Here is a 26,015-nt window from a genome sequence, read left to right as displayed (position 1 = left end):
ACAAACCAAACCCTAGTTCAGGAGTCATTTCTTCCATGACTCTTCCAACTTGAAATCAGCAGAAATGATCTCTCTTTTTCTTTCTTGAATATCTAATTGCATTTTATCTGGACTTCTCTTTTCCTATATATTTTACCTTACATCATACTTATTTTGTTGAATGGAAAAATAAGTGAAAGCTCTCATAGTATGACTTTGTTCACCTCATTTTTACTTCTTTTTTTTAAACTTACAAAGTTTAATCAATTTGATACTTCCTCCTAGAAGTTCTCTTGATCTCAGAAATTATGTACCTCAAAAGATCATGAAGCTCAAGAAGATCTTGGGTAGTCACTTGGATTATATTGGTTATTTGATATAATAAACTCATAGTCTATTCCAAATGCCAGGTTTTTGAAATTCAAGAATATCCATGAAATATAGGCAGTCCCTAAAACTATTAGATCTTGATTCAAAGGATCTAGGTTCAAATCCCATGGAGGGTAGTCCAGATGATCTCTAAAGCCCTTTCCAGTTCTAAATCTATGATCCTAAATTCCTAAGAACAAGCTGTGCTCCAAGTTTTTATAAGTTGTTTTTTGGAACTCTAGATACACTTTCCCACAAGACAATTTTTATTAAGGATGTGACTATCATCAATAAGCTTATTTGATTTAATTTTTAATTTTCCTGAAACTTAAGAAGATAGTTTGGAGAGGGGAATTAATAGAATCAGAGAGAAGAGGAGGAGAAGGAAAAGGAGGAGGAGGAGGAGAAGAAGAAGAAGAAGAGGAAGAAGAGAAAGAGGAAGAAGAGGAAGAAGAGGAAGAAGAAAAGGAAGAGGAGGAGGAAGAAGAAGAAGAAGAAGAAGAAGAAGAAGAAGGAAGAGGTACAGAGGAGACAAGAAAAGAAGGTCATTAAATCATTTTTTTAAATGTACAGAAGAAAATGGAAAGAGTTAGAAGGAAACAGACTTGGACAGCTTTGAAGGTAATATGTAAAATTGATTTTACTTTTTTTTAAAGCAAACTGTACATAATAGAAATTAGAAGTTGCACATATAATCTTAATTTCTGTTCTACTTTGTATGTGGAAATGTTTAGGGATTTGGGGTGTTTGTGAAACTCCTAATAAAAAGAAAAAAGATAGATTGTGGAGGGATTCTTATTCAGATAGGTATTGTGTTAAATGACCTCTCAAGGTCCTTCAACTCTGAGAATCCATGGTTCTAAAAGCTGCTGCATAAGTGATTGTAGCTAAAATAATAGGACCATGGAATTTTAGAACCAGCAGGGATTAGTGATCATCTCTCTTGGCCAGTCACCCCCAAGGAAGCAAAGCATGAAGCATGAAGTATGAAGAAGTAAGAAGCTTCTTCTCTGAATGTCAATCAGCAAGCATTTATCAAGCTCTTAGTATGTGCCAGACACTGAGCTGAGGATGATACAAAGACAAAAGTGAAACGGTCCCTTCCCTCAATAAGCTTCAATTCTAATGGAGGAGAAAAACCGTATACACAGAAATATGAACTGAATTATGTACAAAATCATTCTGAAAAAGGGAAAGGACACATTAGCCCCTAAGATGACTAGCATGAAGAAAACAGTGCTTGAGCTAATTAATATCTGAAGGAAACCATGTCTTCTAAAAGCTGGAAGCCAGGGATGGGGGAGGGGACATTCTAGACATGGGGCCCAGTTAGGGCAAAGGCACTGAGATGGGATCACTGTGAGTGAATATGGAGTAGGTTGGATCATCTAAGAAAGAGAATAAAATGTAGAAAGACTGAAAAAGCATAAAACTTCCAGGTTCTCAAGGAGATGAATTTATTAGATCAAGGTAATAGGGAACCAACAGAGTTTATCAGGAGTGGGGAAATGACATGACCATAACCACCCTTCAGGAAAATCAATTTGACAGCTATGTAGAGGATAGTTTGATAAGAGTCTTGAAGCAAGGAAACCAAATAGAAGGCTATGACAGTAGTCCTTAAAGCAGTCATCATAGGATACAGAATGCTGGGTCTGGAGTCAGGAAGACTCATTTTCCTGAGTTTAAATGCAGTCTCAGATGCTTACCAACTGGTTGACCCTGAGCAAGTCATTTAATCCTGTTTGCCTCAGTTTCCTCATCTGTGAAATGAGCTGAATAAGGAAAAGGCAAACCACTTCAATCTCTTTGCCCTTCCCCCCCAAAAAAAACCCCAAATGGAATCACAAAGAATCAAGCAGACCTGAGCAACACGGTAATCCTTGTGAGAGGAGAGGATGTATTCAAGAGGTTCTTCAGAGATGAAATTGAAAGTATTTGTCAACTTGATGGTTTGGCAATTTGGCGGTTATGTACGATGAGAGAGAGTGAGGACTCAAGGAGGGAAATGTGGGTGCCTAGAAAGATGATGTTGCCACTTACAGTAACAAAGAAATTTGGAAGAGGGATAGGCTAGAGAAGAAGATAATGAGCTGTGTTTTGCACTTTTTGAATTTGCTTTCAGGACATCCCATTTGAAATATTTAATAGGCAATTATTGTTCAGTAACTGGTGCTAAGGAGTGAGACCAGGGTTGGATGTGGATATGTGATATGTGGATAAGTGAGTCATTTGCAAAAAGAAGGCTAATTGAACCCATGAGAACTGATGAGGTCCCAAAGTGAGATCATATAGAGAGAAAAGCAAGAGGCATGCATCCACACTTAATGGATGTGATATAAATGATAGATCAGCAAAGAATGGTGAAGAATAATTGGAGAAGTAGCAAAAACAAAACAAAACAAAGCCAGGAGGAAGAAATTTTCTTGTGAAGGAATATTCAGAGAGAGAGAGAATGGTCAATAGTGTCAAATAAAGCAGAGAAGTCAAAGAAAATAAGATTGGAGAAGAAACATTAGATCTGGTGATCTGATTGGTGATGTTTGGAAAGAGCAGTTTCAGATGAATGTTTAGGTTGAAAACCAAACTATAAGGGGTTAGGAAGAGAGTGAGATCAGAAGAAGTGGAGGCACTGGGTGAAGATGGCTTTTTCAAAGAGTTTGACTCATAAGAGGGGGAGAAATATAGATCAATAATTATTAGGGGTGGTTTGTTTTTGTGAAGGTTTTTTAAGGGTGGGGAGAGCTGGGGATGTTTTGTAGACAGGAGAGAAGAAATCAGTAGAAAAGGATTTTGAAGTTCAGGGTTAACTAAACCTGTTTGGTGTTTCAGATTCAATATTAGAATAAAATGAAAGACTTCCAGAAGACCTGATGCTGGCAAAGTTTCAGGTTGACTATAGTGAGGGGAAGGATATTCAATAAATGAGACTAGTTTCCCCTGACTCTGATTTTCCCATGGTGGTCCAACAATCTAGCAGCTTTTTATAATCTTGCTAACAGGAACACCCTGATCCAACTAAATCTGGAGGAGAGTTTCAATAGCTCTTAAAGAAAAACAGTATGCTGAGACCTCAAAATATTGCTCTCACCATAGAGAATGTACACTTCAAAACGTAGGCTAGTGAGCAAAACATTGATTTCTGGTAAAATTTTTCAAATGGATTATAAGATCATAGATTTAGAGCTAGAAGAGACCTTCAAAGTCATCTAGAACAATGTCCTCATTATGATGAACTGGGGCTCCGAGGGCTTCAATTACTTGGTCAAGGCCACTCAAGCAGGAATGAGGAAGGACAAGATTCATAAACTAGGACTGACTCCAAATCCAGCAAGCTCTATATATATGATCTCTAGCTCCTTAAAGAATTAGGGTTTTTATATTTTAACTAATATTTTATATTTTCCACCAGTTATATGTAAAAACAATTTAAACATTTGGTTCTTTTGAAATTTTGAGTTCTAAATTGTATTCTTCCTTCCCTTTCCTCCCCATTGAGATGGTAAGTAATCTGATATAGATTATACATGAGCATATTAGTCATTTTGTGGAAGGAAGGAAGGAAGGAAGGAAGGAAGGAAGGAAGGAAGGAGGAAAATAGCCTGTATTTAGAGGCTATCAGTTCTTTTTATGAGATATTTAATATTTTTCATCATGAGAGGGAATGGTTTTTAAAGTATTTTTTCTGTTATGATCCAGACCTACAATTGGTATAAAAATTGATTTATGAAGACATTTCCTATACCAATTTAGATCATCAACTATTCTGCTATTTATCTAATGAGGTGGCACAAAGCATGGAGCCTGGAGTTAAGAAGACCTGAGTTCAAAATTGACCTCAGACACTTAACTAGCTATGTGACCTTGGATAAGTCACTTAACCTCTCTCTGCTTCAATTTCCTCAACTGTAAAATGGAAATAATAATAGCACATATCTCTCAGGGTTGTTTGAGAATCAAATGAGATATTTGTAAAGTGCTTGGCACAGTGACTGACATGTAGAAAGTACTAAATAGATGCTTGTTCCCTTCCCCTTATGCTATCATGCTTGAAAGTTGCCTTGAAATACTGAGAGATTAAATTATTTCACATCAAATCACCAGTTCTGCCAGGGGCTAGGACCTGGACCCAGATCTTCCTAATCCTAAAACTAACTGCCTTGTTAGCACTTTAAAAAAACATAAGTTGATCACTAGGATTCAGTATGAGTTTATTTAAGACTATTTACCTCAGACAGCTCTGATTTCCATTATTTGAATAGCATTATTCTATTCACAGATCAAGGGAATGCCACAGACACTGAATATCTGACTCCAGTAAAGAATTTGTCAAGATCTCTCATAAGATTCTAATAGACCAGTTGAAGAGATTTAAAGAAGGTAGTAGTAAAATTAGGTTGAATCAGGGTTGTTTCAATGAAGGGAACAGAAGAAAACTGATTAATAATATTTGGGGATTAACCTAGAAGATTGTTATATGCAGTAGTTTTCAGTCATGTCTGACTCTTTGAGATCCCATTTGGGGTTTTCTTGGTAGAGTTATTGAAAAAATTGCCATTTTTTTTTCTCCAGCTCATTTTACAGATGAAGAAACTGAGGCAAACAGGATTAAGTGATTTGTCCAAGGTCATGTAGCTAAAAAGTGTCTGATGCTGGATTTGAATTCAAGGGGATTAGTATTAAAAAGGATCATAAAAACATGTCATAGAACTGGACAAAGGAGCTGGAGAAGAAAAGGCTTGGGGAAGGGAGAGAAGGAGGGTGAGGGGGACACAGTAACTGTCTTGGAGGGGGCACTCATAAGTCAGGTATTTATGAATTGAATATTGCTATTGATAATTATTCAATTTATACAATCTTAATCTTTATTTTCAAGGTCATTATATATAATTCATAATTTTAATTAAACTTTGAAAGAAAAGTGCTTTTAATAATTAATTAGTATTTATTGAATCAGGTAGTATGCTTACATAGTACTTTCCTCAGAATATGTTGATGTCTGATAGAATCTAAATTCTCTAAGATTAGGAATTGACTCATTCTTTGTATTTGTATACCTGGCACACCTAGCACAATGTGGGACCCATGAATGCTTATTGACTGAACAAATTAGGTGTGGAATGTAAGTTTTATCACACCTATTTTTAGTGTATGTACTTAGAATAAATGTCAAAATGCAATGAAGAGTTGTGTAAATAAAAAGGCAATTTAAGACACTACATAGGTATAAAAATCAACCAATATTGTCATTAGCAATTCACAAGTAAAACTCTGCACATCCAGTTGAATCAACACATGCTTCACACAATCATTACTTCTCCTTTCACCTGACGGTTTTAGATCCTCCCTACTCTGGGTTCCTAAATCTTCTGGATTCTGGATGTGTCCATTCCTCTCTTCTCACTGCTTTGGTCTAATCTTCCAAACCAGCTCCCAAGAAATGTCATAACCAAAAGTAGATCAAGAAGCTTTTGGACAGGAAGTGTAGGCTTGAGATAAAGTAGACCTGCCTCTGATTTACTAGTTGTGTGAAAGTGGGCTATTCACTTAACCTCATGTAAGTCTCAGCTTCTTTATCTGTAAAATAGGGGTGCAAATAACTGTATTATTAGGGGGCAACTGGGAAAGCAGTGGATAGAGTGCCAAACTTGGAGTCAGGAAGACTCATCTACCTGATTTCAAATCTGACCCCAGGCACTTACTAGTTGTACACTTTGGGCAAGTCACTTAATCCTGATAGCCTCACATCCAGGGTCATCTCCTGTCATCCTGATTCATATCTGGCCACTGAACCCAGATGACTCTGGAAGAGAAAGTGAAGCTGGTAACTTAGCACAATACCCTTCAATCAAATCCAATTCATGTGCTTGCCATGGCATCACCTCCCTGATGTCATGGTCTTCTTTGAGAATGAAGGACAAACATCATGTTAAACATATTTCTATATAAATCATGTTGTGAAAGGAGTATCAGAACAAAAGGTGGAAAAAACTGTGAGAGGGAAAAAACATAAAACAAATTTTGAAAATTGAAAATAATATGCTTTGAATTAGTATGAGTTCAAATTCCATAGTTCCTTCTCTGGATGTGGATATTTCTATCACTAGTCCTTTAGAATTGTTTTTGATCTATATACTGCTGAGAAGAGCAAGTGCATCATAGTTGATCATCACACATTGTTGTTATTAATGCCCAAGGTGTTTTCTTTTAAGATGTTGTAGTCATCATATAAATAAAATATTCTATACAAGTTTTCTCAGACCTTTCTGAATCCATACCTTGTATTATTTCTTAAGTTATGAAACCTGGGGCTCAACTAGTTGCATAATATTTTCTCTTGGTAGAGAATGATTACTCAATACTCCATGACTCTGATAGAGGTAGAGTTGACAAGAACTCAGATTAAAAGGAATTCTACTTTTTTCTGGCTTCCCATTGAGAGAAGACATCCCCAGTTCCAGGCTTTCTTCATAGACAGGTCCAGAGAGAGAGAGAGAGAGAGAGAGAGAGAGAGAGAGAGAGAGAGACTCCAAAAAGAAGCCAGAGGAGCAAGAATCTCTCCCTCTCAAGCTCTTACCAACTTTGCCTCTCTCATCACAGGAAAGTATCAAGTAATCATTCTCCACCAATGAGGAGAGTCTCATATAAATGTACTTTAAGTACCAGGTTCAATGATAGTTCTTTAAAATGTATAGAATTTCTGAGCTCAGAAGAAACTTTGAGTTGAAGGTAGCAGAGACTTCAAGGTAAGGATCCAGATGTGAATCCAATCCTGTCTTAGAGAGTTGTCTAGAGCCCTAAAAGGGTAAATGACTTGCCTAGGGTCACACAGTCAATCTGTATCAGAGGCAAGGGATCCCAGGTCTTTCTGGTTCAGAAATCAGTTCTTCATCTACTATAACACACTGCCTCTCTTTAGGAAGTGGTAAATCAAAGTTTAACCCCAAACTAGGGATTTTGTTCCAATTACAGGGACTTTTAGTTGGAACTCAGGAAAACAGAAGCTAATTAGCATAATATTGAGTATATTATGATGAATAATTGTGGGGTTGTTTTTTTAGTTTTTGCAAGGCAATGAGGTTAAGTGGCTTGCCCAAGGCCACACAGTTAAGTGTCTGAGGTTGGATTTGAACTCAGGTACTCCTGACTCCAGGGCCAATGCTCTATCCACTGCACCACCTAGCTGCCCCAATTGTGTTTTTTTTTAAGCCTGACTTTGCCAACTAGTACCAAAAAACCCACAAAACTTGAGCCTTTAAAAGCCATAAACTCCCCAGAACCAAGAAAAGTGAGAAAGGTCTCTCTCCCTTGATGTTTTCTTGGACATGATTTTATTTACATAAAAATGGGAGTACATTTGGGGAGACAATCATAGAAATCACTTCCCTCGGAATTGCCTCCTTGACTTCACCACTCCAGATCAGGAAATGGCAAGGGAAAAATCAGGGATTACCAAAAACACACCAGATGAGGTTGTTACAGATTTATCACCTCCAGTTCCAGGAACAACTTAAGAAAAATAAATTAAGAACTTAAACTCAACCACCAATTTCCCTGTTAGCCACGATTCTTGTTTCCTCTATTGAAAGAGTCAACAAGTCAGTGTCAAGGATGCATTAAGTGATTTAACCTGGTGTAGTGGGAAAGAGCTAGTTTTTAGGTCAGAGGAGCCAAGTGTGAGGTCCAAACTCTGCCCCTTACCACTAAGGTGGCCTGGGCCTCCAATCCTCATCTGTCAAAATAGGGAGATGAATTTGGATGACCTTCAAGGTCCCCTTCCAGGGTTCTAGCTCCTTTTAGGGCTTATATTCTAAGTGATTTTTGTTGTTCAGTCATTTCACTTGTGTCTGACTTTTCATGACCCCATTTGGGGTTTTCTTGGTAGAGACACTGGAGTAGTTTGCCATTTATTTCTCCAGTTCATCATTTTATAGATGAGAGGCAAACAATGTTAGACTTGCCCAGGGTCACACAGCTGGTGTCTGAAGAATGGAAGGTGAGTCTTCATGACTACAGGTCCTATACTCTATCCACTGTACCACCTAGCTGCTCCCAGGTAATTCATTTACACAAAAGTAAGTGCAAGGTGATCTAAGGAGGGAGAAATTATGTTCCCAGCTCCTATAGCTCCTTTAAAGAGAAAGAAATAGGAGATGTTACCTAACCTGACTCTGGAAGGAAACTAAGAATTCTTAAATTGAGAAATTCCTTCCCTCCCCACCCAAATAACTTTTCCCCACCTCCACTTTTCAGCTTTTCTTATGTCTTGTCTCCCCCATTAGATTGCAAGCTTCTTGCAGAGCCTTTCTTTGTATACTTTAGCTTAGCATACTGCCTACTACATTGCAGGAACTTAATAAATATTGTTGATTGATTGAGTGAAAGTGAGGAATACAGGACACTAGAACACTAAGGATGGGACCAGGAGCTGTGTGACTTTTGGCAAGTCAATTTACCCTTTAGTTTCTTCAATATCAAGAATAACAGCTGATATTTACATAATGCTTTATGATTTGCAAATCTCATTTGGTCCAATGAGATAGGTTCCATTATTATCCTCATTTTACAGATTAGAAAATCTGAGACTGAAACTGACTAAATGATTTGCCCATCATTGTATAATTAAGGGTCTAAGGCAGAGTCTGAATTCCTTTCTCCTGACTCCAAGTCCTGCACTCTAGCTCACCTAGGTGGCCAAAAATGAAGGGTTTGGGTTACGTGACCTATAAAGTCACATGCTACCCACTGCATGAAGCAATGTGTGACTTCTCTACCTTAAGCAAATAATGTCAAGAATAGAGTCTATAACCCCACCCACCCACCCGTCAGTACCATTGTCTACACACACCTTTAGGATGACTCCACACTAAGATCAACATTAGAGTCAAGAGGAAACAGTTAACAGTTATAGTTTTACTGTTTATCAAATATCTTCATACTAACCTCTCCTTTGATTTTCACTGCCACACATTAGATAGATAGAGGAAGGGATAAAGGGAACAAGCATTTAAAAACCTACTCTGGTGCTAAGTGCTTTACAAATTTCTTACTGGATAAGACAAGTGAGATGGAATTAGCCTGGATTTACAAATGAGGAAATTGAGACATAGGACAGTTAAATGACTTGCTGGTAAATAGAAATTCAAACAGTTTTTCTGACTCCAAGTTCAGCTCTCTTTTTCTACTTCTTATCATGTCTATTATCAAACCCCTGTCCCTGACAACATTGCAGCCCAGCAGTTGACAAGATGACATACAGATTCACATGCAGTCCAACAAAGAGGAAGAATAAAAAAGGTGGCCACCCTAAAAGTTTCTTAAACTTGTCATATTAAAAGGAAAAATATTGTAGTAATGTATGACTTATAAAACACATTCCTTTCAATGACCCTATAATAGAATACATATTAAAATCTCCATTTTATAGAAAAGACAACCAAAGCAAAGGATTCAAAAATAACCTGAGAATGGTCACAGTAAAAGGTAGAATAAACATTGGAAACTTTGGATTGTGATGTGGGGAGTGACCTGCGCCCCCACTGCTTCTGTGAGAAGCAGATTAGAGAAAAGACACAGGCAGGCAGGCAATGCAAGAAACCAATCCATTTATTGTCCAGAGAGTCAGAATATTTAAAGACAAAAAACCACAAAATGTATATAATCAAAAAATGCAAGCTTGTGAGAATTGTACACTTTGATTTGATTTGATCACAGATCTCTGTGCACTATTTTCTCATGTCTTGAGTACAGGATTTGTTTGGTCTAACTCAGTACTAGTCTCTGCTACTGCCTAACTGTGTATAGTATTTTCAGCCTTATTTTTTTTTCCCAATTTGGATACACCTTTCGTTCTAAGGGTTCTTATCTAGTATTGCATAAATCTTCAGGGTTCATGGAGAACTGTAAGGGAGCAATCTTTGAGCATGTACCACAAAGACAGGTGTCAGCTAAGACATGGCTCAGATCTTGGATTCACACTCAGCTCCAATCCTCACATTGTGACATCATTATTTTTCCCATCATTCAACATATTATTCATTCTCCCATCACTAAGACTATTAGAGAAGACTACATATATATGTATGTATGCATAAATGTATGTATTTGTGACATCTCCACCATCTTCCACCCCAGTTAGTTTGTAAGCTCCTTGGAGAGAGAATCTCTTGCCCATATTTCTGCATCTCTATATCCATATATTATATCTCTGTATGATAGTTAACATGTCTCTTTCACTTTAAGGTTTACAAAGCACTTTACAAAGATTATCTAATTTTATTTTCACAACTCTGGGAGGCAGGTGCAATTATTATCCCCATTTTTAAGATAAGGAAATGGAGGCAAATAGAAGTTAAGTGATTTGCCCAGGGTGACACTGGATTTGAAATGAGATCTTCCTGACTCCAAGTCCAGTGTTCTTTTCACTTTGCCAACTTATTTATAGAACTGAAGGAGTTTCACTGAACAAGAGACATCTCCATCTAAATCACAGATCTTGCTGTCAAGATAGATGATCCTCCTATAGCCTCATATAAATAATAAATAAAGGCAAATTATTGGGAGGAATCAATTGCTTGTGGTTGGGCAATACTAATATCATATGTCACAAAAGTCTTAGTACTTTAAGTTATTAAAGTAATAATAATTACATGTTATATATCATAAAATATAACAAATGGCAATATTATCTAAATTAATTTACAGATGAAGTGCCAAACCAATCAAACTATAAAATGATTACTTTGTAGAACAAAACAAAGTTATAACAAAATTCATTTGGAGGAATAAAATGTCAAGAATTTAAAGGAATATAATTTTTTTAGTTTTTTTTTTTTTTGTAACGCAAATGGGGTTAAGTGGCTTGCCCAAGGCCACACAGCTAGGTAATTATTAAATGTCTGAGGCCAGATTTGAACCCGGGTACTCCTGACTCCAGGGCCGGTGCTTTATCCACTGCGCCCCTAGGAATATAATTTTAAAATTTAGAGTAGGACTACTAGCACCACTTCTAAAATTATACTACGACGCAGTAGTCACCAAAATAAACTGGCACCTATTTAATAAAATAAAAAAAAATTGATTTCAGTAAACAAAATCCTTAAGAAATTGAACACAGGGGGCGGCTAGGTGGCGCAGTGGATAAAGCACCGGCCCTGGAGTCAGGAGTACCCGGGTTCAAATCTGACCTCAGACATTTAATAATTACCTAGCTGTGTGGCCTTGGGCAAGCCACTTAACCCCATTGCCTTGCAAAAAAGAAATTGAACACGGGCGGCTAGGTGGCATAGTGGATAGAGCCCCGGCCCTGGAATCAGGAGTGCATGAGCTCAAATCGGTCCTCAGATATTTAATAATTACCTAGTTGTGTGGCCTTGGGCAAGCCACTTAACCCCATTTGCCTTGCAAAAACCTAAAAAAAAAAAAGAAATTGAACACAGCATCATATTGATGGATAAAAACAAGGACATAAATTCCTGAGGTAACGATTCACTCTTTAACACAAGCTGCTAGGAAAATTAGGGAGTAGTCTGAGAGAAATTAGATTCTCATATTTTATATTACAGTAAATTCCAAATGGATATAGGATAGAAATCCAGACTTATTCATAAACTTATTAGAAGAGAATGGAAGGAGGTACTTTTCAAAATCATGGATAAAGGGTTTCTGACCAAAAAAAAAGATTATGGGCAAAAAAATCCATACAATTTAGAGAATATAAAATTGAAAAGGTCTCACACAAATAAAATCAATACAATTGGAAAATTAAGAAAAGCAGTTAATGGAGGAAATATTTAGAGTAAATTTCTCTGATAAATGTCTATGACCTATACTATATAGGAAATTGATACAACTTTGTAATAAAAAGTCACTCAAACAGATAAATGATTAAAGAATATGAATAAGAAGCTCTCAACAGAAAAATTGAAACTATCAATAATTATATGAAAAATGTTTCAAATAAAAGAAACGTAAATTTAAATACCTCTGAGGTTCCACTTCATACTCATCAGATTGGAAAATATAAAAAAAAAAAAAGGAAAGCTTTAGTTAGAAGGGTTATTGGAGAGGACTGGCATATAATTGGTCCAATCTTTCTGGAAGGCAAATTGGAATTGTATCTTTACAGGTATTAAACTGTGCATACCTTTTTGCCTAGAGAAAGCTCTACAAGCTATACCCAATTTCCTCAATTATAAAATGGGGATAATTATAACATGTGCCTCCCATGGTTGTTGTGAGCATCCTAAGACTTGGAGTACTTGGAGCATAATAGACATTTAATGATTGTTTGTTTGCTCCCATTCTTATGCCCCTTCTTCCATAAGCATCTCAGACTCATTGATTCCAAAAGAGAAATCAATGTCTTTCTCTTTAATCCTCTCTTCTTTCCAACTTCCCTATTACTGCTAAGTGAACCACAATCCAATCACTGACACCACAACTGCAAGGTCAGCCACAACTTTTACATCTATCCATATCCAATCTCTCATTAAATCTCACTGAGAAGATGCTCTTTACAGCATCACTTATGTGGGTCCCTGCTCTCTATTCAGATAGCCACCACCCCCAGTTCAGGTCCTCATAACCTCTCACTTGGACTATTGCAATAGCCTTTTAATTGATCTGACTACTTGAAGGATCTCGCTTCTCAATCCATTCTTCACATCTTGGCCAAGGAGATTTGTCTAAGGTGAAGGTTTGACATTATCTCTCCTCCCCCCACCCAACAGCAAAAGTTCGAGGCTTCTTACAGATTATGCCCTTCTACATAAGCTGTGGTTGAGATATATTAGTTTATTTGCTGTTCTACACAAATGATTCTCCAATTTTCTTCTCCAAGCCTTTGTAGGATATCTTCCCAATACCAGGGAGACTTTCTTTTCCAACATATCTCCTGGCTTCCAAGATCAATCTAAATTAACTCTTTCTCTACTTAATACAAGGGCCTATACTAGAATCAAGCTATTAATTTCTTGCATATCAGTAAAAACATAATTAAGCTCACAACTTTGTCCTTTACAACAGGGAGCAATTCAGCAGAAGGAACTTCTACCTCCAGTCCTATCACCAATCCTGTATCCACAACAGAAAATGTTTCTGATGTTTCCAGTCCATTGACATCAAGCCCCACTTCTGAGACAGTCCCTAGTCAACAGCCAGGAACCTCCCAGACCACAGATACTCCTGGAACTACACCAATGCTGTCCTCATCAGCTTCCCCTACTGTGACAACAACAGAATCCATCACCTCTGCTCCAGGGATCACAACAGCACCTCAATCAAGTAGTACAGGTTCAATAGAGACTACAACTCTTCTATCTTCTACAGGCAGCATTGCCACAGAGTCACCTACTGTACAAACATCACCTACTGCTCCTAATCTTTTCACCACTCTTAGATTGACAACAGAAACTGTTCCTATTGTTTCCAGTCCACTTACAGAGAGCCCCACTTCTGGGACAGTCACTAGTCAACAGCCAGGAACCTCCCAGACCACAGATACTCCTGGAACCACACCAACGCCAACCTCATCAGCTTCCCCTACTGTGACAACAGAATCCATCACCTCTGCTCCAGGGATCACAACAGTATCTCAATCAAGTAGTACAGGTTCAATAGAGACTACAACTCTTCCACCTTCAACAGGCAGCATTGCCACAGAGTCACCTGCTGTACAAACATCACCTCCTGCTTCTAGTCTTTTGACCCCTCATGGATTGACAACAGAAAGTGTTCCTGTTTTTTCCAGTCCACTTACAGAGAGCCCCACTTCTGGGACAGTCACTAGTCAACAGCCAGGAACCTCCCAGACCACAGATACTCCTGGAACCACACTAACGCCATCTTCATCAGCTTCCCCTACTGTGACAACAACAGAATCCATCACCTCTGCTCCAGGGATCACAACAGCATCTCAATCAAGTAGTACAGGTTCAATAGAGACTACAACGCTTCCACCTCCAACAGGCAGCATTGCCACAGAGTCACCTACTGTACAAACATCACCTCCTGCTTCTAGTCTTTTCACCACTCTTAAATTGACAACAGAAACTGTTCCTATTGCTTCCAGTCCACTTACAGAGAGCCCCACTTCTGGGACAGTCACTAGTCAACAGCCAGGAACCTCCCAGACCACAGATACTCCTGGAACCACACTAACGCCATCCTCATCAGCTTCCCCTACTGTGACAACAACAGAATCCATCACCTCTGCTCCAGGGATCACAACAGCATCTCAATCAAGTAGTACAGGTTCAATAGAGACTACAACTCTTCCACCTCCAACAGGCAGCATTGCCACAGAGTCACCTACTGTACAAACATCACCTCCTGCTTCTAGTCCTTTCACCACTCTTAAATTGACAACAGAAACTGTTCCTATTGCTTCCAGTCCACTTACAGAGAGCCCCACTTCTGGGACAGTCACTAGTCAACAGCCAGGAACCTCCCAGACCACAGATACTCCTGGAAGCACACCAATGCCATCCTCATCAGCTTCCCCTACTGTGACAACAACAGAATCCATCACCTCTGCTCCAGGGATCACAACAGCATCTCAATCAAGTAGTACAGGATCAATAGAGACTACAACGCTTCCACCTCCAACAGGCAGCATTGCCACAGAGTCACCTACTGTACAAACATCACCTCCTGCTTCTAGTCTTTTGACCCCTCATGGATTGACAACAGAAAGTGTTCCTGTTTTTTCCAGTCCACTTACAGAGAGCCCCACTTCTGGGACAGTCACTAGTCAACAGCCAGGAACCTCCCGGAGCACAGATAATCCTGGAACCACATTAACACCATCCTCATCATCTTCCCCTACTGTGACAACAACAGAATCCATCACCTCTGCTCCAGGGATCACAACAGCATCTCAATCAAGTAGTACAGGTTCAATAGAGACTACAACTCTTCCACCTCCAACAGGCAGCATTGCCACAGAGTCACCTACTGTACAAACATCACCTCCTGCTTCTAGTCCTTTCACCACTCTTAAATTGACAACAGAAACTGTTCCTATTGCTTCCAGTCCACTTACAGAGAGCCCCACTTCTGGGACAGTCACTAGTCAACAGCCAGGAACCTCTGAAACCACAGATACTCCTGGGGCTACACCAACACCATCAGCAGCAGCTTTCCCTACTGCGACAACAACAGAATCCATCACCTCTGCTCCAGGGATCACAACAGCATCTCAATCAAGTAGTACAGGTTCAATAGAGACTTCAACTCTTCTATCTTCTACAGGAAGCATTGCCACAGAGTCACCTACTGTACAAACATCACCTCCTGCTTCTAGTCTTTTCACCACTCTTAGATTGACAACAGAAACTGTTGCTATTGTTTCCAGTCCACTTACAGAGAGCCCCACTTTTGGGACAGTCACTAGTCAACAGCCAGGAACCTCCCAGACCACAGATACTCCTGGAACCACACTAATGCCATCCTCATCAGCTTCCCCTACTGTGACAACAACAGAATCCATCACCTCTGCTCCAGGGATCACAACAGCATCTCAATCAAGTAGTACAGGTTCAATAGAGACTACAACTCTTCCACCTCCAACAGGCAGCATTGCCACAGAGTCACCTACTGTACAAACATCACCTCCTGCTTCTAGTCCTTTCACCACTCTTAAATTGACAACAGAAACTGTTCCTATTGCTTCCAGTCCACTTACAGAGAGCCCCACTTCTGGGACAGTCACTAGTCAACAACCAGGAACCTCTGAAACCACAGATACTCCTGGGGCTACACCAACACCATCAGCAGCAGCTTCCCCTACTGCGACAACAACAGAATCCATCACCTCTGCTCCAGGGATCACAACAGCATCTCAATCAAGTAGTACAGGTTCAATAGAGACTTCAACTCTTCTATCTTCTACAGGCAGCATTGCCACAGAGTCACCTACTGTACAAACATCACCTCCTGCTTCTAGTCCTTTCACCACTCTTAAATTGACAACAGAAACTGTTCCTATTGCTTCCAGTCCACTTACAGAGAGCCCCACTTCTGGGACAGTCACTAGTCAACAGCCAGGAACCTCCCAGACCACAGATACTCCTGGAACCACACTAACGCCATCTTCATCAGCTTCCCCTACTGTGACAACAACAGAATCCATCACCTCTGCTCCAGGGATCACAACAGCATCTCAATCAAGTAGTACAGGTTCAATAGAGACTACAACTCTTCCACCTCCAACAGGCAGCATTGCCACAGAGTCACCTACTGTACAAACATCACCTCCTGCTTCTAGTCTTTTGACCCCTCATGGATTGACAACAGAAAGTGTTCCTGTTTTTTCCAGTCCACTTACAGAGAGCCCCACTTCTGGGACAGTCACTAGTCAACAGCCAGGAACCTCCCGGAGCACAGATACTCCTGGAACCACATTAACGCCATCCTCATCATCTTCCCCTACTGTGACAACAACAGAATCCATCACCTCTGCTCCAGGGATCACAACAGTATCTCAATCAAGTAGTACAGGTTCAATAGAGACTACAACTCTTCCACCTTCAACAGGCAGCATTGCCACAGAGTCACCTGCTGTACAAACATCACCTCCTGCTTCTAGTCTTTTGACCCCTCATGGATTGACAATAGAAAGTGTTCCTGTTTTTTCCAGTCCACTTACAGAGAGCTCCACTTTTGGGACAGTCACTAGTCAACAGCCAGGAACCTCCCAGACCACAGATACTCCTGGAACCACACTAATGCCATCCTCATCAGCTTCCCCTACTGTGACAACAACAGAATCCATCACCTCTGCTCCAGGGATCACAACAGCATCTCAATCAAGTAGTACAGGTTCAATAGAGACTACAACGCTTCCACCTCCAACAGGCAGCATTGCCACAGAGTCACCTACTGTACAAACATCACCTCCTGCTTCTAGTCCTTTCACCACTCTTAAATTGACAACAGAAACTGTTCCTATTGCTTCCAGTCCACTTACAGAGAGCCCCACTTCTGGGACAGTCACTAGTCAACAGCCAGGAACCTCCCAGACCACAGATACTCCTGGAACCACACTAACGCCATCCTCATCAGCTTCCCCTACTGTGACAACAACAGAATCCATCACCTCTGCTCCAGGGATCACAACAGCATCTCAATCAAGTAGTACAGGTTCAATAGAGACTACAACTCTTCCACCTCCAACAGGCAGCATTGCCACAGAGTCACCTACTGTACAAACATCACCTCCTGCTTCTAGTCCTTTCACCACTCTTAAATTGACAACAGAAACTGTTCCTATTGCTTCCAGTCCACTTACAGAGAGCCCCACTTCTGGGACAGTCACTAGTCAACAGCCAGGAACCTCCCAGACCACAGATACTCCTGGAACCACACTAACGCCATCCTCATCAGCTTCCCCTACTGTGACAACAACAGAATCCATCACCTCTGCTCCAGGGATCACAACAGCATCTCAATCAAGTAGTACAGGATCAATAGAGACTACAACGCTTCCACCTCAAACAGGCAGCATTGCCACAGAGTCACCTACTGTACAAACATCACCTCCTGCTTCTAGTCTTTTGACCCCTCATGGATTGACAACAGAAAGTGTTCCTGTTTTTTCCAGTCCACTTACAGAGAGCCCCACTTCTGGGACAGTCACTAGTCAACAGCCAGGAACCTCCCGGAGCACAGATACTCCTGGAACCACATTAACGCCATCCTCATCATCTTCCCCTACTGTGACAACAACAGAATCCATCACCTCTGCTCCAGGGATCACAACAGTATCTCAGTCAAGTAGTACAGGTTCAATAGAGACTACAACTCTTCCACCTCCAACAGGCAGCATTGCCACAGAGTCACCTGCTGTACAAACATCACCTCCTGCTTCTAGTCCTTTCACCACTCTTAAATTGACAACAGAAACTGTTCCTATTGCTTCCAGTCCACTTACAGAGAGCCCCACTTCTGGGACAGTCACTAGTCAACAGCCAGGAACCTCTGAAACCACAGATACTCCTGGGGCTACACCAACACCATCAGCAGCAGCTTTCCCTACTGCGACAACAACAGAATCCATCACCTCTGCTCCAGGGATCACAACAGCATCTCAATCAAGTAGTACAGGTTCAATAGAGACTGCAGCTCTTCCATCTTCTACAGGAAGCATTGCCACAGAGTCACCTACTGTACAAACATCACCTCCTGCTTCTAGTCTTTTCACCACTCTTAGATTGACAACAGAAACTGTTGCTATTTTTTCCAGTCCACTTACAGAGAGCCCCACTTTTGGGACAGTCACTAGTCAACAGCCAGGAACCTCACAGACCACAGATACTCCTGGAACCACACCAATGCCATCCTCATCAGCTTCCCCTACTGTGACAATAACAGAATCCATCACCTCGGCTCCAGGGATCACAACAGCACCTCAATCAAGTAGTACAGGTTCAATAGAGACTACAACTCCACCTCCAACAGGCAGCATTGCCACAGAGTCACCTACTGTACAAACATCACCTCCTGCTTCTAGTCTTTTGACCCCTCATGGATTGACAACAGAAAGTGTTCCTGTTTTTTCCAGTCCACTTGCAGAGAGCCCCACTTCTGGGACAGTCACTAGTCAACAGCCAGGAACCTCCTGGAGCACAGATACTCCTGGAACCACACTAACGCCATCCTCATCATCTTCCCCTACTGCGACAACAACAGAATCCATCACCTCTGCTCCAGGGATCACAACAGTATCTCAGTCAAGTAGTACAGGTTCAATAGAGACTTCAACTCTTCTGTCTTCAACAGGCAGCATTGCCACAGAGTCACCTGCTGTACAAACATCACCTCCTGCTTCTAGTCCTTTCACCACTCTTCAATTGACAACAGAAACTGTTCCTATTGCTTCCAGTCCATTTACAGAGAGCCCCACTTCTGGGACAGTCACTAGTCAACAACCAGGAACCTCTGAAACCACAGATACTCCTGGGGCTACACTAACACCATCAGCAGCAGCTTCCCCTACTGCGACAACAACAGAATCCATCACCTCTGCTCCAGGGATCACAACAGCATCTCAATCAAGTAGTACAGGTTCAATAGAGACTACAACTCTTCCACCTTCAACAGGCAGCATTGCCACAGAGTCACCTACTGTACAAACATCACCTCCTGCTTCTAGTCCTTTCACCACTCTTAAATTGACAACAGAAACTGTTCCTATTGCTTCCAGTCCACTTACAGAGAGCCCCACTGCTGGGACAGTCACTAGTCAACAGCCAGGAACCACCCAGACCACAGATACTCCTGGAACCACACTAACGCCATCCTCATCATCTTCCCCTACTGTGACAACAACAGAATCCATCACCTCTGCTCCAGGGATCACAACAGTATCTCAGTCAAGTAGTACAGGTTCAATAGAGACTTCAACTCTTCTGTCTTCAACAGGCAGCATTGCCACAGAGTCACCTGCTGTACAAACATCACCTCCTGCTTCTAGTCCTTTCACCACTCTTCAATTGACAACAGAAACTGTTCCTATTGCTTCCAGTCCACTTACAGAGAGCCCCACTTCTGGGACAGTCACTAGTCAACAACCAGGAACCTCTGAAACCACAGATACTCCTGGGGCTATACTAACACCATCAGCAGCAGCTTTCCCTACTGCGACAACAACAGAATCCATCACCTCTGCTCCAGGGATCACAACAGCATCTCAATCAAGTAGTACAGGTTCAATAGAGACTACAACTCTTCCGCCTTCAACAGGCAGCATTGCCACAGAGTCACCTACTGTACAAACATCACCTCCTGCTTCTAGTCCTTTCACCACTCTTAAATTGACAACAGAAACTGTTCCTATTGCTTCCAGTCCACTTACAGAGAGCCCCACTTCTGGGACAGTCACTAGTCAACAGCCAGGAACCTCCCAGACCACAGATACTCATGGGTCAACACCAACACTATCACCACCAGCTCCCTCTCACAGCACCTTGACTGTGAGAACAGCTGAATCCATTACTTCTGTTCCAAGGATCACAACGGCATTTCAGTCAAGGAGCACAGATTCACCAGGGACTACCACCCTTTCCTATTCTACAGGCAGCATTACCACAGAGTCACCTGTTGTACAAACATCACCATCTACTTCTAGTCTTTTCACTACTCAAGGATTGACAACAAAAATTGTTCCTATTGTTTCCAGTCCACTGACACAGAGACCCACTTCTGGGGCAATAACTAATCAACTGCCCAGAACAACACCAACAGCATCACCAACAGCCTCCTCTCATAGCTCCTCCACTGTAATAAAACTTGAATCGCCAACTCTTGGTCCAGTTATCAAAACATCATCTCAGTCAGGGAGTACAACCCTGGAGTTTGTATCCTCCTCCACAGGGAATCCTTCTTCAGAATCATCTACTTTAGTTTTCATCACAACTGCTGCTTCTTCCCCTTTTGCTCTCAGCTCTACAACTAGTACAACAGGAGAATTTTCTTTTCACACCAGCCCAACAACCACAGAAAAAACCACACCTGTCCATATCAAAAGCACAAATACAACCCTCCAGGAGCCCATAATTCCTGTAACTGTCCCTTCTCAGGGTCATGACCCATTTACAAAAACATCTTTGCCCACCACTAAGCGCCAGGTACCTGTACACACAACTACTTCCACTACTCTGGTGACACCCTTTGTGAGTTCTTCTGTTCCCCCAGCCAGCACAACTTATACCACACCTGTTTCACCAGCATCATCCTTTCCCCAACAAACAACCAAAAAAGCAGAATTGACCTCCTCTGAACCTACCACTGGTGAGAGTCCAGTGACATCTTCTCAACCAACTAGGAACTCTGCCTTCGCCGAGCTTACTACTACCACTCCAAGATTTCCATCCAGTTACACCAGTCCTCCTAGCTCTATGTTAAGTACATCAAGTGCAGTCACTGATTCAGTCACCTCCACATTATTGCCAATGGAGTTGTCCTCTGGAGCCACTGTCTTTGCAAACCAGACTCTTACATCCACAAGTCATGACACTACTCCACCTGTTGTAAGCACATCCAAACCCAGCACTCTCCAATCTAGCACAACCATTCGGATGACTTCTGAGAATCCTACAGTTTCCCAAGCTCCAGGTCAGTGGGGGCTCCATTGTCTTCTTTATTGTTTTTGCTATACTCACTTTGAGTCACTGAAACCTGACGAAGCCCTTTGATTTTGAGGCAACTAGGCAGAACATGGGACAGATTGTTAGCCTTGGTATCATGTAGACCAAGGTGAAATCTCATTTCTGACATGGTGAAGTCATTTAATTTCTATTAGCCTATGTTTCTTTATCTTTAAAATGAAGGATAAATGGGCTCTTTCATCTTTAAAATCCTTTCCAGTCTAAATCTATGTCTCTGGAGACAGAGAAAAAAAGAGATAGAGACAGAGAAATAGAAAAAACAGACACAAAGAGAAACAGAGAGTCCAAGACAGAGAGAGAGAGAGAGAGAGAGAGAGAGAGAGAGAGAGAGAGAGAGAGAGAGAGAAGAGAGAGAGAGAGAGAGATACAGTGAGAATAAAAGAAAAACTCTTTGGAATGAGGTGTGCTAAGAAGGGTGTGGGAAGCTTTTGCAATGCCCTGCTTAGGAATATTTAAAAAGACAATGATCTCCATCTGCAGAGGGTAATTTATGAATTTATGGGGTTGAAAGGATGTATCATATGACCTCCAGACATCACTTTTTATAAGCTGACAGAATGAATGAATGAATGAATAACTGGATGAAAAAGCACTTATTAAGCACTGACTATTTGGAAAGCTTAGTGCTAACCCAGGGTTATACATAGCAAAGCAAAGCATTGCTTGTTCTCATTGAGTTATATTCTAATAACACAAAGAGGAGTTTTCAAGCCAGATGGAAAAGCCCAGAGGCCCTTAGATTATGGCAGTAAATCATTTCCACTAATAAAACCAAATATATTTCTGATGTTGAACCATTTGATGTTGCCAAGGCCTTGGATGTTGCCAAGGCTTTGGATGGTGAGAGCTCTCTTTTTTAGATCTTCCCTGCCCATGGCTGTTGAGGGGTCAAAGACTGAATCATCTGCAGAGACATTTGGCTGGTCCCTCCTTTACAAGGGTGGCTCTTTGGATCTCCCAAGTATTTGGTTGTCAACACATTTCTCTCACTGTTCTAGTTCTAGTTCTACCAATGATGGTCAAGTCTTCTGGGACTAGTTTCTTAGCCTCTCAATCACCTCTATTGAATAATAATAATAATAATAATAATAATAATAATGATATATGTAAGTAACTATATAGTACTTAAAAGTGTGCAAAATGTTTTATATTTTATTTTTGACATTAACAGCTCTTTGAGATAGGGCCTACTGATATCATAACACCCATTTTATGGATGAGGAAATATTTGCAAAAGTTAAATGACTTGCCCGGGTCAGATTTAGGAGGATTCAAACCCAGAATCTCTTGCCTCCATAGTTCATATATATTAACTCTGGATCTTAGGAAATCTGGTTGCTGTCCCCTCACCTCTGTACTGAGCAAGGATGACAATAATTAATAATAACCTGTGAGTTCACTGTTTGATATACGAACTTAGAAATTACAACTTGAAATTGTTTCTCACACTCTTCCCCTGTTCAGTGATTCTGGAAGTAGGAACAACAGGATCCTCTAGGAGAGGAGGATGACAGTTTCAGAGCTGAGGTATATCCCCTGCCTTTATTTAGAGACTGACAAGTTGGTTTTCTTTGCAAGATGAGGTTGTATAGAGAGAAGCCTTTTAGATATGGTCAGGCTTCCCCTTCAAAGGTCTCACATTTCTCTTCTACTTTCATTTTTAGCCATTCCACTCTTTCCCTATAAACAGGACCAAAAATATGTCAGTAGAGATGTGGACTTTACTGTAGGTGTTTTCAAGCCTCAGATTGGATTCCCCTTTGGATCAAAGCTCCAGGATTTCCTCTATGTAAGTCAACCTTGAGTAGCTTCTCTTGGTCTATCTAATTAGTGATTTAACCTCTCTAGCTTCAGGACCTCCTTGCTCAGAAACCTCAACATTGGCTCCAAGCTTCTCTTTTGTATTTGAGTTAATCAGCAATGAAGAGGGTTCTTTTGGTCCCAGAGTTCTTAATCTAGGGTTCATAGATCCTCAAGGGTCCATGGAGATAGGCTTCAGGGATTCCATGATCTGGAATGGGGGGAAATATTTTTATTTCACTAGCCTCTAACTGAAATTGAGCATTTTCTTAAAAGTATTATGCTGAGAAAGCCCCTAGATTGTGGCATTTTAGCTGTTCTTTGAATATATGGGATAATGAATGAGTTATGTGGGATGATTATTTTTAAAAATGTTTATTCTGAACTTATCAAACACTTAACAGAAGAGGAATTTATTATTTATTTTTATTATTTATTTATTATTTATTATGCATTAAAACAGAGATCTCTTCTATGTATAAGCTGCTTTTCTTTATATATAGATAATGTATATATGATCAATTTACAGCTTTCCAATATCTTTCCGGCCCTGGAGTCAGGAGTACCTGGGTTCAAATCCAGCCTCAGACACTTAATAATTACCTAGCTGTGTGGCCTTGGGCAAGCCATGTAACCCTGTTTGCCTTGCAAAAAAAAAAATGCAACCTAAAAAAAAAGTCTATTCTGAAAGTAAGGGGATGGGTGATATAACTTTACCAAGATACTGTATCATCTCAAAGATGTCAACTACTGCCTCTCTGCACAGTTAGCCAAACAACTCTCCTGATCCCCCCCCCCCCCACTAAAAGCACCTGAAGCCTAACATGATTGCCTTCAGTTTACAGACAATGGCCAAATCATCTTCCCACCCTCAGAATATGACCGTTTCTCCTACCCACACCCACCTCAAACAGGCTTTACAGACAACTACCGTTTGGCTACAGTGGCTGCATTTTGGGCTGATGCTGATTTTTCCAGTGGTCGAGGAGAAATATTTTACCAGGTGGGTATGACTGGCTTGGTTCAAATGGTACTAAGGGGATCTAGAATTGAGTGGGAGAAGTGGAAAGGGGAGGGGAGACAGTGGTAAGAATTGGGATCAAAGATACCCAGACAAGAGTATCAGCATGGTAAAGTAGACAAAGAATTATCTTGCCTCTGATGACTCCTGGTTATGTGACTTTAGGTAAGTCATTTGACCCTGCTGTAACACCCAGGAAACTAAGATGCATCATCATCAGATGCCAACCTAGAGTGTTTCATCCCCAGAGTTTACATATATATATATATATATATATATGTGTGTGTGTGTGTGTGTGTGTGTGTGTGTGTGTGTGTGTGTATACACACACACACACACACCAAATTCAGATCATTTTAAGAACTCTGCTTTAATAATAAACTTGGATAATGTCAACAAGTCTGCCTTTATTCCTCGGTCAATTATTGGTTCTATTGTCATCCATTCAATCAAAAATATTTATTGACTCTCTGTTATGGGCCAGGAAATGAAGAGATATAGGGCTGAAATATGGCATAATTCCTGCCTTTTAAAAGCTTACAATCCATTCCCCATATCATCCACCTTAAGGAATTTCTAATTCCATTCTGGTCTCAAATCACCTACAAAAGGTACTACCCATTCTCCTGAGGCTCAACCCTGTGTTGTCCCATATCATCAACTTCTTGTTAGACATTTTGAATGGGTTTTGCTGTAGATATTTCCAAGTTGATTTACTTGTCTGAAACAGAATTCATTATCTTTTCCCAAAACCCATTCATCTTCCAAAGTAATCTGTTTCCCTTGAGGTCACCTCTATTCTTCCAGTCACCTTTCTTTTGCCTTTTCATTCTCAGTTATACCCAATTCAATGCCAAGACTGCATGGCATGTCTCATACCTATCTCCTCTTCACCACAGCCACCACCCTAATTGTCCTTCATCACCTTTCACCTGGACTATTGAGACAGTCTCTTAATTGACTTTCCTCCTTCAAGTAAACCCCCTTCTCCATCCTCCACACATCTGTCAAAGTTAACTTCCTAGGGGCAGTTAGGTGGCAGTGGATAGAGCACGGACCCTGGAGTCAGGAGGACCCGAGTTCAAATCCGATCTCAGACACTTAATAATTACTTAGCTGTGTGGCCTTGGGCAAGCCACTTAACCCCATTTGCCTTGCAAAAACCTTTAAAAAAATAATAAATAATAAAAGTTCACTTTCTAAAGCTCAGGTCTGGCCATATCACTGTCTCTGCTCAGTAAATTCCAGCGACTCCCTGTAGCATCAGTTGCAAATTCCTGTCTTCAGCGTTTAATTAATAGCTAACAACAATAGCTGTTCTTTTTTCGGGGCCTTAAGGTTTGCAAACCCATCTGCCCAGCCATTCTGTCCTTTACTTCTCTCAGCCTATTCTTCATCCACATTGGCCTTCTTTCTGTTTCTCATCTATGACATTCGTCCCTGCCCTCTGGGTCTTAACCCGGCCTCCCGTGGCCTCATGGCACTCTCTGCTCAGGTTTACATTTTAGAATCTCTCGTCTCCTTCTATGTTCTTGCTCATCATTCCGGTTTCTAATCCCTAAATCGATCTTATCTGTTACTTTGTATATAGTTTGTGTTACTTTTGATGCCTGCACCGTCTGCGGATCACTTCTCGGGATAAAAAGTAGCCCCCGAGGGGAGCAGAGACTTTGTTATTG

General features: G+C 40.8%; 1 protein-coding gene across 3 annotated transcripts in view; it reads left to right on the top strand.

Annotated features, from left to right (window-relative positions):
* Positions 1 to 26,015, top strand: part of MUC4 (mucin 4, cell surface associated) — a 73,264-nt gene that overhangs the window by 5,046 nt on the left and 42,203 nt on the right. For all 3 annotated transcript variants that reach the window (XM_074214747.1, XM_074214746.1, XM_074214748.1), the window contains exons 2-4: positions 13,375 to 21,462; positions 23,180 to 23,304; positions 24,154 to 24,318. In XM_074214747.1, coding sequence (XP_074070848.1) covers positions 13,375 to 21,462; positions 23,180 to 23,304; positions 24,154 to 24,318 — 8,378 coding nt within the window. The remainder of the gene's footprint in view (positions 1 to 13,374; positions 21,463 to 23,179; positions 23,305 to 24,153; positions 24,319 to 26,015) is intronic.

The sequence above is a fragment of the Macrotis lagotis genome, chromosome 1 (genome assembly GCF_037893015.1).
Source record: "Macrotis lagotis isolate mMagLag1 chromosome 1, bilby.v1.9.chrom.fasta, whole genome shotgun sequence".
Taxonomy (NCBI): domain Eukaryota; kingdom Metazoa; phylum Chordata; class Mammalia; order Peramelemorphia; family Peramelidae; genus Macrotis; species Macrotis lagotis.
This window is presented reverse-complemented; position numbering and strand designations above follow the sequence as displayed.